Source organism: Lissotriton helveticus, chromosome 4_1 (genome assembly GCF_964261635.1).
Source record: "Lissotriton helveticus chromosome 4_1, aLisHel1.1, whole genome shotgun sequence".
Classification (NCBI taxonomy): Eukaryota; Metazoa; Chordata; class Amphibia; order Caudata; family Salamandridae; genus Lissotriton; species Lissotriton helveticus.
In genome coordinates this window covers 652,001,659-652,014,962 of record NC_136063.1, presented here as the reverse complement: position 1 = coordinate 652,014,962, position 13,304 = coordinate 652,001,659, and the positions used below count along the sequence as shown (strand labels likewise).

At 49.1% G+C, this 13,304-nt stretch overlaps 1 protein-coding gene across 1 annotated transcript in view; it reads right to left on the bottom strand.

The window, feature by feature from the left end:
• Positions 1-13,304, bottom strand: part of LOC144828803 (kinesin-like protein KIF20A) — a 412,946-nt gene that overhangs the window by 210,710 nt on the left and 188,932 nt on the right. The window contains exon 10 of the mRNA XM_078687291.1: positions 882-1,028. Coding sequence (XP_078543417.1) covers positions 882-1,028 — 147 coding nt within the window. The remainder of the gene's footprint in view (positions 1-881; positions 1,029-13,304) is intronic.

The window sequence follows — 13,304 nt, the reverse complement described above, 5'->3', positions numbered from 1 at the left end:
TGGAGGACATGCGAGTCCGTTAGTTGGATTGAATAGCATAATGGAGGGACAGAAGGGGGAAGAAAACCAGAAATGTTAATTGGGAGATCATAGCAGTAAGTGGAGGTCTGGGAAAAGTAAAGGAGATGGAGGATGAAAGAACCTACAGAATGGGATTATGGAGAAAGCGAATCAGAGTAGAAAATTTAGGTTTGTAATGAGTCAAAGTACAGATGACATGAGGGAGAATTTAGTAGGGTCGTTTGGGCGATCATAGTAGTAAACTGATGTTTGGGGTGAGCCAGGATGTGTAGAGGAAGGAGGAGTCTAGGAAGGGTTATTTTGCAGATCCTAGTAGTAGAAAGGGTTTGGGGTGAGAGAGAATGAAGATAGAGGATACATTGATAGAGGTGTAGGGTGATGGTAGGGCAGAAAGTATTTGTTTTACTTGTAAAATAGGACTAAAATAAAAAATATATATATAGATGGTTACATAGTAATGGAATGCATGTGTAAGGAATACAATATAATGAGATGTGCGTTTTATTTTTGTGGAGTAGTGAGTGGAGAAATTGATGCAGTGGTTTTCTGTGAAAGATGTGCATGTGCATTATTGCTGGTGAGTGGCATTTGAATAGTGCAGGGGTAGTGATTTGTTTTGGAGAAGAGTATGTGGTGCGTACAAGGGGATGGACAAGAGTTATGAGCGCTTGTGTTAGTATTACATAGGAGATATTAATTCAATTTTTTTTAAAGTATTTGTTTTGGGGACATTTTAGACATTTACTTGCTCAATATATAAAGTTGGCTAAAAAAGCTAGTGTTGGCTGAAGGTGTCAGAAATGGTATGGAATTACACCGTGAAGAAGTCAATGGGGAGAAAATGAGAAATAAATGCTCACTTGAGATTCTGGTTGTGCTTCAAAGCTGCAATACATTTTCCAAGAATTAGAAGAGAATTATTGATGTTTCCAGCTTCTTTTAATCTATCGCCAGCAGAATCCGTCTTAGTGCATCGCTCAGATCCAGCTAAATCACACAGAGACATCCTGCATGAAAAAAAAGAATCAGAAACAAAACAAACATCTGTTCAGACAAAAGCAGACTTCAATTAATGCTTCAAAAGCCTGAGCATTCATCTCCATTTCATTTTAACGAGTTTAACATTCATATCCATCCTCTATTTAAAAAAACAGAAAAAAATCAAGTGCACCATGAACAGAAGTAAATTGTACCCCGAAAAAAGAAGTAAGGAGAAAACAACCTGAACCAAAGGGTGTTGCACGTGGGTTAGGGAAGAGCGACAATAATGAATCAAAAAGCTCCTGCAAACTCCAGCAATCGAAATAGAAAGTCATCACATTCATGTGTACAAAACCTCATACCATGATATTCCAGTCTTTGAAGACATTTCCTGCGGTGTGTAAGAGAGCAAAGTAATGTAAGATGCCTCAAAACAGTCCCATGGGGCTGGAGATGTATGCCCTGCTCATGTCTAGGAACCTATTATTATTTTGCACTATTTTCCCAGCAGTAAAGCTGCAGACACTCAAACACAGAATCACAGAAAGGTATAGAGGGTATTATTATTGATAGAAAATCAGTATTGGACAAAGACTCAGCTTCTCAAATATACCAATGTATTCAAAGGGCCATCAAATTCATACAAAATCTTATGTGATTTTCTTTCTTTTTTTTTTAAAGAAGCAGCAGCTCTGTTTTAAGAAATCTGTTTGCTTTCTCAAGGCTATAATGACAAGCGGGTAAACAAAACCAATTGTAATCCAAACTAACTTCAGGTGCACACATAAGTATTATTTGGTTTCACAGTCTAAATCAGAGCACCATCAAATTAAAATTCAAGGGTGGTATAACACATTCACGTAATGCCTATCATGACCTATCAGGGGGCCTACCCCAAGCAGGTCAGGCTCCATGGATGCCAGATTTGACGTGTCAACAAACATCAGACAACTGGCCCACTTCTGCCCCATCAGCTTCTAAACAGGAGACCCACCCACCCACTTGCCCAGCTGCTTGGGGGTCTGACAATGGGCCCACCGAATTATTCTTTATTACCCCTGTCAGCTTTCAACTTTGACTCCCAGATCTCTATTTAGAAGCTACTAAAACACAAGACAATACTGTGGCAGAGCTAGATGATAGAGGCTGAGATGTACTCGAGTAGGTAGGGACAGCGAAAGAAAAATTATAAAAGTGACCAATAAAACCGAAAGAGAGGCAAATGGAGTTAGTCCATTAAAGTAAGACTGAAGGAAGGAGATTGCATTAAATTTCAAAGGCAAAGAAGGAAGGATTTGGGTTATAAGGAAAGATGCAAGGAAAAAGATCAAAAGGAAGGACGAAGTATATTAAATCGAAGTAAAGAAGAAAGGAGATAACAATAAAGGAAAGATGGAATGGTATAAGGCTAGATGAAAGCATGGAAGAAACGATGTAAGAAAGGATGCCACTATGAGAGGAAGGAAGGGAAGAAAAACAAGAAACTTGAAGAAAATATCCAAGGACAGAAGGAAATACAGCAATAAAGATTTAAGGCATATAAAAAGCATCATATTGTGCATTTGGAGAGGCTTGCTCACGTCATTCAGGATATGGTTGACAGTGGGGGTATTTTTTTTTCTGGCTACACCCTTGTTGCAAAAATAACCATCTAGATCAAGGAATAATGGTACAGCTCAAAGAGCAGAAGTCACGGTGGGGGATGGAAAGCAGGCAATTAGTGCAAGGATCTTAACCCTGCCATCTTTCAGTGAGGCCAGTCGTTGCCAATCTCTACAAGTATGAAGGATGCTTGCACTGATGTTGTCCTCTTCAGTGCCAGTGGCATGCCTCCTGCACCAGGGCTGCCCCGGCTCTCAGGTCCAAGGTAATATGCACTGGTTCGGTTGGTGCTGCACATGTTCTGTGCAAGTCTAATGGGCTATCCAATCAGCGCTCAAAGCAGATCAAGAGGCCCTCACATAGAATCAGACCAGCGCACTGAGAAGTGCGGTTGTATTCGGTCCGTTCTGCCTTTGTTCCCTGTCTCAAGGGCATTAACCATGCTGTGGGGTGTGCATCTCGTTTTCCGAGGGAGTGAGGCTCTCATTTGTTTTCATCCGTGTTGTTCCTGCTCTGTCTGTGGAGTGGTTCCACTGTAGATGCCCATGTATTTCAACAGGAACTCTGGCACTACTGTGATTACTTTATAAACAAAGGAGGGTAGAAAGTTCCTAGGTGAAATTGTGGTCACCAAAATGCCATAACTGGTGTGGTCTGGCAATGCATTACAGGGGGTCAGTGAAGGAGAGGTGAAATTCTCCTTTCGGAACTAGGGCTCTCAACAGACCTAGCAAGCTAGGTGTCATGCTTCATCATTTGAGCCTGCTCCTCGTTGGGCCGGCGCTGCAATGCCCAACGGGCACCCTTAAAGGGGCTCTCTGTCGGAGATCTTCTGTTCCTTGCCGTAAGGGTGCGGTGGGTGTGAGGGGCCTAGTCCTATGTAGATATGTGTGGTGCAGTTTAAAACAGGTCAGAGTGTCCTAGTGCAAACTTTATTCTATTAGGTACCCTGCCTGAATAAAATAACAAGGGAGGGGTAGCGTGTTTTTCAATATGCAACAAAATATCTAGTCTACTCCCAGATGGTCGACATGTTTCTCGCCCTAAATGTGTCAGACAATGATCAGTGGCGATTATTCAGGACCGTTAACTAAAAATATTATGGTATACTACTCTGATTGCTATCTGTTCTTTGTGGGAGCAACACTTGCTCTTCTTGTGCCGGTGGTGCACCTGTTCTTTGTTGGGAGGAACACTTGCACTTCTTTTATCAATGCTGCACATGTCCTTTGTTGGTACACGTGCACTTCTTGTGCCCGTGCTGCACATGTCCTTTGTTGGTACACTTGCACTTCTGGTGTCGAAAATGTACCTGTCCTTTGCTGGGAGGAACACTTGCCCTTCTTGTGTTGGACTTGCACTTGCCCTTTGTAGGAGGGACACTTACACTTCTAGTGTCGGTGCTGCACCTGTTCCTGTTGGGAGAACACTTGCCCTTCTTGTGTTAGTGGGACACCTGTTCTTTGTGAGGAGAACACTTGCACTTCATGGGCCTTATGAGCCCTTGCATCACATTTATGCGGCTGTTGCGTCACTTTTTGTGACGCTGCGGCGGTGTAAATAATGCACCATGTTGCGCCATATTTAGGAATATGCGTCACTTCATAAACCCCTGCCTTACATTATACCTGTGGTAGGTATATGCATGCAGGGTGGGTGTTCCCATGCATCAAAGTCTCGTAGAAGTGTTACACTGAAATCTATAACATTTCAGTGCGCCACTTCTACAACGCCATTGCGTCAAAACCTTACGCCTGCCCACTTTCACTTCATATGTTGGTGCTGCACCTGTTCTTCATTGGGAGAACAATTGCACTCCTTGTGCCGGTGCTCTCCGTGTTCTTTGAGGGAAGAACACTTGCACTTCTTCTGTCAGTGCTCTCCTTGTTCTTTGTGGGGAGAACACTTGCACTTCATGTTTCAGTGCTGCACCTGTTCTTTTACGGGAGAACACTTGCACTTCTTGTATCAATGTTGCACATGTCTTTGTTGGCACACTTGCACTTCTTGTGCCCGTGCTGCACATGTCCTTTGTTGGTCCACTTGCACTTCTGGTGTCGAAAATGTACCTGTCCTTTGCTGGGAGGAACACTTGCTCTTCTTGTTTTGGAGTTGCACTTGCCCTTTGTAGGAGGGATACTTACACTTCTAGTGTCGGTGCTGCACCTGTTCCTGTTTGGGAGAACACTTGCCCTTCTTGTGTTAGTGGGACACCTGTTCTTTGTGGGGAGAACACTTGCGCTTCATGGGCCTTATGTGCCCTTGCATCTCATTTATGCGGCTGTTGCGTCACTTTTTGTGACGCTGCGGCGGTGTAAATAATGCACCATATTTAGGAATATGCATCACTTCATAAACCCCTGCCTTACATTATACCTGTGTTAGGTATAATGCATGCAGGGTGGGTGTTCCCATGCATCAAAGTCTTTTAGAAGTGTCACACTGAAATCTATAAGATTTCAGTGTGCCACTTCTAGAACGCCATTGCGTCAAAACCTTACGCCTGCCCACTTTCACTTCATATGTTGGTGCTGCACCTGTTCTTCATTGGGAGAACAATTGCACTCCTTGTGCCGGTGCTCTCCGTGTTCTTTGAGGGAAGAACACTTGCACTTCGTCTGTCAGTGCTCTCCTTGTTCTTTGTGGGGAGAACACTTGCACTTTTTGTGTCCATGTTGCACCTATATTTTATTGGAGAAACACTTGCACTTCTTGTGTTGGTGCTGCACATGTTCTTCGTGGGAGAGCACTTGCATTTCTTATGTCAGTGCTCTCCATTTTCTTTGTTGGGGGGAACGATTGCCCTTCTTGTATCGGTGCTGCACCAGTTCTTTGTGGGGAGAACACCTGCACTTCTTGTAAGGGTGCTGTACCTATTTTTTGTGGGGAGAGCACTTGCAAATTCTCCTGTTGGTGGTGCATCTGTTCCATGTAGGAGAAACACTTTCACTCCTTGTATAGGTGCTGCACCTGTCCTTTGGTGGAACATCGCACTTCTTCTGTCAGTGCTGCATCTGTTGTGCGTGCCCTTCTCTTGGATTGTTGATACACGTGTTGTACCAGTTCTTAGCATTAGGAACCCTGTTCCAGAGGCTTGCACTGCCTAGGGATTTGTTGTTTGTGAAGGATGTTTCTAATGTTGTACATCTGTTTGCACTGGATGGATGAAAGCATACACTGCTACCATCAGAAAATGGCAATTGAAATTTGAAGACAAATATATTTTATCTGCAGAAAATGACAAACTGGTATTTCTGAGATCAATTTCCAAAATATTTCAAGCTGATGTTTGCTTAAAAATCCAACTATACTGGCCCCTTTGGGTATAACCCCTTTCAGACATGAAGCTGGCATTTAGGAACACTGATGTACTTTCAGAAAATGGCAAGCTAGTACTGGAGGACAAAAAAAAACTTTTCTAAATGTATAAAACTGTTATTTCGGATCAGAGACTATTTTCAGGAAATAAATTATTATTTGGGCAGTGTGTAGGTCTATAAAATATAAAGAAAACTTGAACAGAAGATATTGAGGAGCTTTACATGAGCACCAGATACAAGGTCACATTCATTTTTATGATCTGGCTTGACAGTGCAGCTGTCACAAGACAATTATTTGAGAAACACTAGAGAGGGGTTTCGGCTCCACCCACAGGTTGGGAGCCAGGAGCACATGTTTTGATTGGGCACTTGTATGCATCCACAAAAAAAGTGCTTGCCCTCCATGCAGCTGCAATAAGTGTGTTTATTTATCTAGCTGCCTGAGCATGAACGCTTAGAGACGCACACATTACAATGGCTTACATGACTAGAAAATTGATGGTGTTTTTTTCTGGCAGCAGCACAGATGGGAGCTGGGCAGTCATTTACCTACATGGATGTTTAGGTCTGGCTTGAAAGTTCAACTGTCACCTGACCATTTAACCGTAACCAATATTATTCGACAGGTCCTTGCTTCCACATAAGTACATAACCATCCCCATGCTATTTACATGTAATGCTTCATATTACCATACAACATTACTTTAAAGCCAGACCTATTGGCATTGCCAATGCTGTTTTTTTTTGACACAGGGATATTTGCCGGTACCAATAGCGCGGTCCATGTACCAAACAGACAGCTCAGATCGCTAGAAGTAACACACCTTTATTTCTTGCCTCAAATATGTATAAATGACGAGATAATCAGGTGACTCTCAATGGATGCCAAGTCCTCTCATCATTATTTATTTATATTTATTTATTATTTTGTGTACTTATAAAGCGCAACCTATCACCCAGAGGGCATCCTGGCGCTTTGAACTTCGGCAGGCACACAACTCACTGCTCAAACAATTTTCGGGAACAAATGCGTTTTCAGCGCTTTCCTAAATGGTAGGTAATCCTTGTGGCTTCTCAGAGAGAGAGGAAGGGAATTCCAGAGTCTGGCCGCCGCAACACTGAATGAGCGGCCACCCATCCTGACTCTCTGGAACCTCGGGACCACCAACAAGCTGGCTGAGGATGAGCGGAGGGGCCGCGAGGCAGCATACCAAGCAAACATGTCGCGAAGTGGTATTGGGCCCTGTTGGTGTACGGCCTTAAACACCAAACACGCGGCCTTATACATCACTCGCAGATGCACCGGAAGCCAGTGCAGGTCTCTTAGAGCCAGAGTGGAAGAGCTAAATCTAGCCCGCGAGAGAGCCAGCTTGGCAGCCATGTTCTGCACCCGTTGTAACTTCCCCACCAGATTTTTAGGGGCCTCCAGAAGCAGCGCATTGCAGTAGTCTAAACGACTTAAAATAGTACTGCGAACTACCTCTGGCCTGGCCTGGGCGGGGAGAAGAGGCAGAACTTTGCGCAACATGCGTAACAGCATCATGCACGTGGCGATAGTTTTGTTTACGTGCAGGTCGAGCTGTAGGTTCGGGCCAAAAATAACCCCCAAGTTGCGGGCTGATTCCGCCGCCGCTACTGGTTCCGGGAAAGCAGTGGGCCAGAAATTCTCTGGAAGAGCCCACGGAATTCGATCACTGGAGCAGTGGAGCACCTCCGTCTTAGAGCTGTTAAATTGGAGGGAATTGGCTCGAAGCCAATCCGCTGTAGCTGCCATACAGTGATGGAAAGTTTCCAGTGAGACCGTGTTGTTACCTTCCAGAGAAAAGACCAGCTGGGTGTCATCGGCGTAATTAAAAGCCGAGACACCAAAAGATTTAATAAGCTGGACTAGGGGGCGAAGATACAGATTGAAAAGTATCGGGCTGATGGCCGAGCCCTGTGGAACCCCCTGTCCCACTTTCCGTGGCTCAGAGCGGAAAGGAGGAAGCGAGACCAGCTGTTGCCGGCTACCCAGATAAGAAACCAACCAATCTCTTGCGCTCCCTGTGACCCCGCACTCCTCCAGTCTTCTGATGAGGGTTTGATGGCAGACCGTATCGAACGCGGCCGACATGTCGAGCAGCACTAAAAAGGCTGCCCGTCCACTGTCGACACGCATCCGGAGGTTGTCCAATACGGTAACCAGTGCTGACTCCGTCCCATGCCCGGGGCGGAAGCCAAACTGTGCCTCGTCAAACCAACCGATGTTCTCAAGAAAACCAGAGAGCGAGCGGGTCACCCATTTTTCCATGATCTTGATAGGAAATGGGAGCAAAGAGATAGGCCTGTAGTTGGAAAGACAGGCAGGGTCTAACGTTGGCTTCTTGAGCAGTGGAGATACCACTGCTAACTTCCAGCAATCAGGAACCCAAGCCGACTCCAAGGACTGGAGGCAGATGGCGTGCAACGGCGGAAAGAGTTCTGCATGGAAGACCTTCCAAAATTTGGGAGGTAGTGGGTCGAGCGGAGAGCCCGAAGCAACCGTTTGTGCCAAACTGCAGAATTCCTCATAGGAGGGACGGGGGAACTGTCTTAGTTGGGGTCGACTGGATAAAATATCCGGAGCACCCAAGCAAAGACCAAGGTCACTCGAGTGGGGTCGACTGGGTGTTCCGACCGGAGCTCCCAGATTGGGACCAGGTGTATCCACCTGGGGTCGACTGGAGGGATCACCCGGAGCTCCCACTCCAAGCGTGGCCTGTATAAGGCCTACATCATTCGGCTGGGGTCGACTGGGTGACCCGTTCGGAGCTCCCGGATCAGGACGAGACCCGCCTGACCGGGGTCGACTGATCGAGCTAACCGGAGCTCCCAGACCGAGGTCTGCTGGCAGAGGGTTTTTTAAGCCCTCTAGGATCTTAGCAGTCTTCTCCTCAAAGGCACCCGCCAGTGCATCGCACAGGGTTTGCGATGCCACGACCGTGTTGGCCACACAAGCTGGATGAGACAGGTCCCTGACGATTTTGAACAGGGCTTGCGATTTATTAGGCGCCTTATCATTACAATCAGTGCTCGCTTTTTTCAATATCTGCTCTGCTTCCCACTTGCATGCTTTCGGTCTGTTTCACCTTCCTCTTCTTTCCCATTTTTCAAGCACGAGTAGTTCCTCACTGCACCAAAAACTGACACCCATGTCAGACAGAAGCCATGACACTAAAAACGACTTTACTTTCACCATATGATAATCTATTTGGATGACGTTGGATTTAAAAATTGAAGTCCACGGTGGGCGGATGTGGGCCTACCCTAGAGGTAACTTATATGTACTAAAAAGGAACGTTTAGGCCTAGCAAAAGGTTTATTTTGCAAGGTCGAAATGGCAGTTTCAAACTGCACAAACAGGCTGCAATGGCAGGAATGAGACATGTTCTTAAGGCTTCGTAAGTGGGTGGCACAACAAGTGCTGCACACCCACTAGTAGCATTTCACAGACCCTGGGTACATCTAGTACCACTTTACTGGGGACCTATAAGTAAATTCAATATGCCAAGTGGGTATAAGCCAATATTACCATGTTTTAAGGAGTGAGCACACGCACATAGGCACTGCTTAGCAGTGGTAGTCCTGGGGCCAACAACAACGAGATCAGAAAACGGGGAGAGAGCAGAGTGCTGCGCGCGCGCCAAGAGCTGCCCCTGGGAGCTTTGCCGGCACAGACTGTGAGGAGAGGCCGCTGGGGGCCGCAGGGGGATCTGCGGCGGCTCGTGGTGTTATCCCCGAGACTGGTGGGCCCTCGGGGCTCAAGCAACCCCGCCCTGAGCAGACCCCCGGGCTGGTTGGCATCTGTGGCCGGCTGGGTGCCCACGATTTGTGTCACCCGGGCAGCCCCCATCAGACTGAGTTTCGCGCCCTCAGGCCGACATCCTGAGATCAGGGCGCCATTTTGGAGGTGATGTGGGAGCCATTTTATCCGCCGGTGTGCATAGTGCGGCCCGCATCTGGAGCATATTCAGCGCCCCGTGGGGAGAGGGCATCAGGTGTCCGGGGCCCCATGGAGTGCGTCTCCTATATTGGTTGTGCTGCTGGGGCCTCCGCTGCTGGGACCATTGAGGCGCCACAGTTGCAATAACTTATGCGCGGCGGCATCTGTGAAGGAGTCTCCTGGGGACTACGCAGTCGCGCCATCTCTGCGGGCCGCGGTGGGTGTCGGGCCACTGCTGGAGGCGCCTACGGGGCGGACACCGACTGGTGGATGCTGCGACTTGGCAGATACTGGTGCCCCGCCTAGATGGGAACTGCCCCTCGCCCGGATAGTGGCGCTGGCACGAACTGCAGTGTTGGGTGATGACCGAGGTCGACTGGGTGGCCACACTTCATACCCTCAGGCTGTGACCGCTGAGAGAAGACGGTACGCCCGTAGCCTGGCACGGCAAAACCTGGGTGCCATTTTGTTGTTGGCGTTGGCGCCATTTTCGCTGGTGCTGGTGTCATCTCGCCTGGTGGTGATCCTGGGACGGCTGCCCCTGATACGCGATTGGTGCCGTGCCCGGGGAGGGCACCGGGAACTCAGGTCTGCATGAAGCACGCTGGATCCCGCTGCTGTGACACTGTGACTTACGCTGCCGGGAACCGCTGAAGGGGTGTAGTGGTAACCCATTGGCGCGGGACTGCTGGTGCAGGGCCTCTGGAGGGTCGGTGAGGACGCATCCCCGCCAGAAAGTGAGGTGCTGGTTGATCCACTGCCGGAGGCACCTGCGGGGCGAGAGCGGACTGTTGGGCCTGGGTCCTAGCCTGTGTTGACGCTTGGTTTGGATCGGCGACTCCCCTGGCGTCGACTGTTGGCACTGGGCTGGTGGGGTGCCCTCTCCATTGGGACCTTGGTGGGGGCCTGGCGTTGGAGGATGGGTGGCTGTCAGCAGGTGTGGATGCCTTCTGCGCAGCAGCTTGCGATGGGCAGGCTGAGGGACAAAACCCTGCAGAAGCAGCAATTTGCAGATGGACCGGGCCAGTCGCATGGATCACAGGGCTACAATCTGGGTCCAGCGGCGGCCCTTACAGCCAAGATGCATTCCGTACTGGCGGCGGTGGAGTGCATCAGCACCACGCTGGAGCAGACGAAGACATCCCTTGAGACCCGAATCGACAAGGTAACGTCAGATTTTACATTACTTCAAGCCGACCATCGCAAATTGGTGGAATCAGTTGCCGAGCAGCGACAGTCGTTCCAGGAGTTGCAGCCGGTGGTGCATCAGCATACCTCGGCGCTCCAAGACATCATTGATATGGTACATGTGCTGGAGGATTGTATGGAAGATGCGGAAGGGCGCTCCCGGCGCAACAATGTTCGAGTGGTCGGGCTTCCGGAAGGCGAAAAAGGGAAAGACCCGGAGCAGTACACGGAGTCCTGGCTGAGAGACCTCCTGCCCTCAGAGGTGTTGTCCCCATACTTTGTTGTGGAAAGAGCGCATAGGGTGCCAGCACAGAAGCCGTGACCTGGCGCCCGACGTCGCCCGTTTCTCTTCAAACTACTTAATTATCGTGATCGGGATGTGGTGCTGCGCGAAACGAGGAAACTGGACAATCTGACGGTGGGAAACAGTCGTGTGATGTTTTTTCTTGACTACACGGCAACAGTCCAGAGACGGAGGAGCACGTACCTGGCGGTGAAGAAGCAGCTGCGGGAACTGGGACTGCCGTATTCCTTGCTGTTCCCCTCTCGACTTCGAGTGATCACCAAGGATGGGGCCCGCTTCTTCGACGCGACGTAGGATGGATGTGACTGGTTGGAGGAAACGGGGCAAAGGAAGGGCGCACGACCTGAGAGCACGGAGGGGGATGGTGAATGGCAGGTGCAAAAGTCGAGAAGACGCAGGAAAAGAGGCACCCGGCGAGGCCAGAGCATCGGCCCAACAGCACCTAGCCTGGAGGAAAAACGGCTCTAGCGGCAGGAAGCACTCAAAGCGGTTGTGAATCTGGGAGTAGTGCAAGGTGTGGGCAGACAGACCTCGCGGACACGCAGTGAGCCAGACATGAGCAGCCCATCATCCCCATCAACTGTACTCTCTAACGACATGGCCATGCCAGTGGTAACACCACAGACAGCCGACCTCCTTATGTGATGTGATTTGTGGCGAACGTAATAGGGGCCTCGCTGTTAGCTTGACATTTGCTAGGTATGTTTTTGTCTCATATCGCTGCTGTGCGCACTGAAGAGATACTGTTGAGGCACGCTTGCTTTCCTTCATGTATACTTGCATGGCTGCGGAAACCTGTTGGGCTCTGGGGCGGAGGGTGTAATTCCTGCGCTGAGTCTAAAAAGTGCTGACAGTTTAATCACCTAGCGGGCTCCCTTGCAGGCGCCACGCACCGACCAGGCACGGATACAGGTATCAGACACTCAGAGGCACCTCCCGCGATCCCAGGCGGTATGTGTTAGGGGTGTAGAGTAATGGGACTGTTGGCAGCACACGCACCCAACCAGAAGACAAGCTGAGTTAAACCCACTATGGTGAGGTGAATATTGTTAAGGTTTGGACGTATGCCCCACTGGGGACTCGCCCTTCTTGTTATATCGTTTGTGACCGTTCACATGTTTCCAATGCAGCACACTGGCCTTCCTTCCTCCACTGGTGCTCCTGGATCCCCCATGAGGTGCTCCCTTGACCCTGTGCGCGTGCGAACAGACCTGCCACATGACACACACTAACATAGTGACCTGGAACATCCGCGGTATGCACACCCCCTCTCGTTATTTAGTATTTTCCTACCTACAACGTCATGAGGTGGGGATAGCCCTTCTCCAGGAGCCAGATATGACCCTGGTCGAGATAGACAAGCTGCGCAGGCGTTGGAGGGGAACAGATATTTGGTACAACCTTCTCTGCACACGTGTGCGGCACTCTGATCTGGATAAGGGCGGGTGTCCCATTCAATTGCACAGATGTGCTGGTGGATCCTGCGGGCAGGTACACGCTGGCGCGGGGGCAACTGAATGGCCAGGAAATCCTGCTAGGCTCCCTCTATGCCCCAAATACAGAGCAGCCTTCCTACTTAGAGAGTCTGAACCACATCCTTCACCCATACGCTGAACTCCCCTAGCTGGTTGGGGGGGGGACTTCAACATGGTACTGGACACACACTTAGACAGGTCCTTCCCTCCCCTTCGAGCTGTGACAGGGACGTCTACCGCGCAACGTTTAGGGATTGGCTTGTACACTGGGAGTATGTGACCTCTTGCGCGCGCAGCACCCCACAGATAGAATCTACTCCTTCTATTCCCCAGTCCATGACCTGCATGTCCACCTGGATAGAATAATAGGCACCCAGTCATTGCTCCCGCTCCTAGCCAAGACAGAATACCTAGTAAGAACACACTAAGATCACAATCCCCTATGGTTCAGG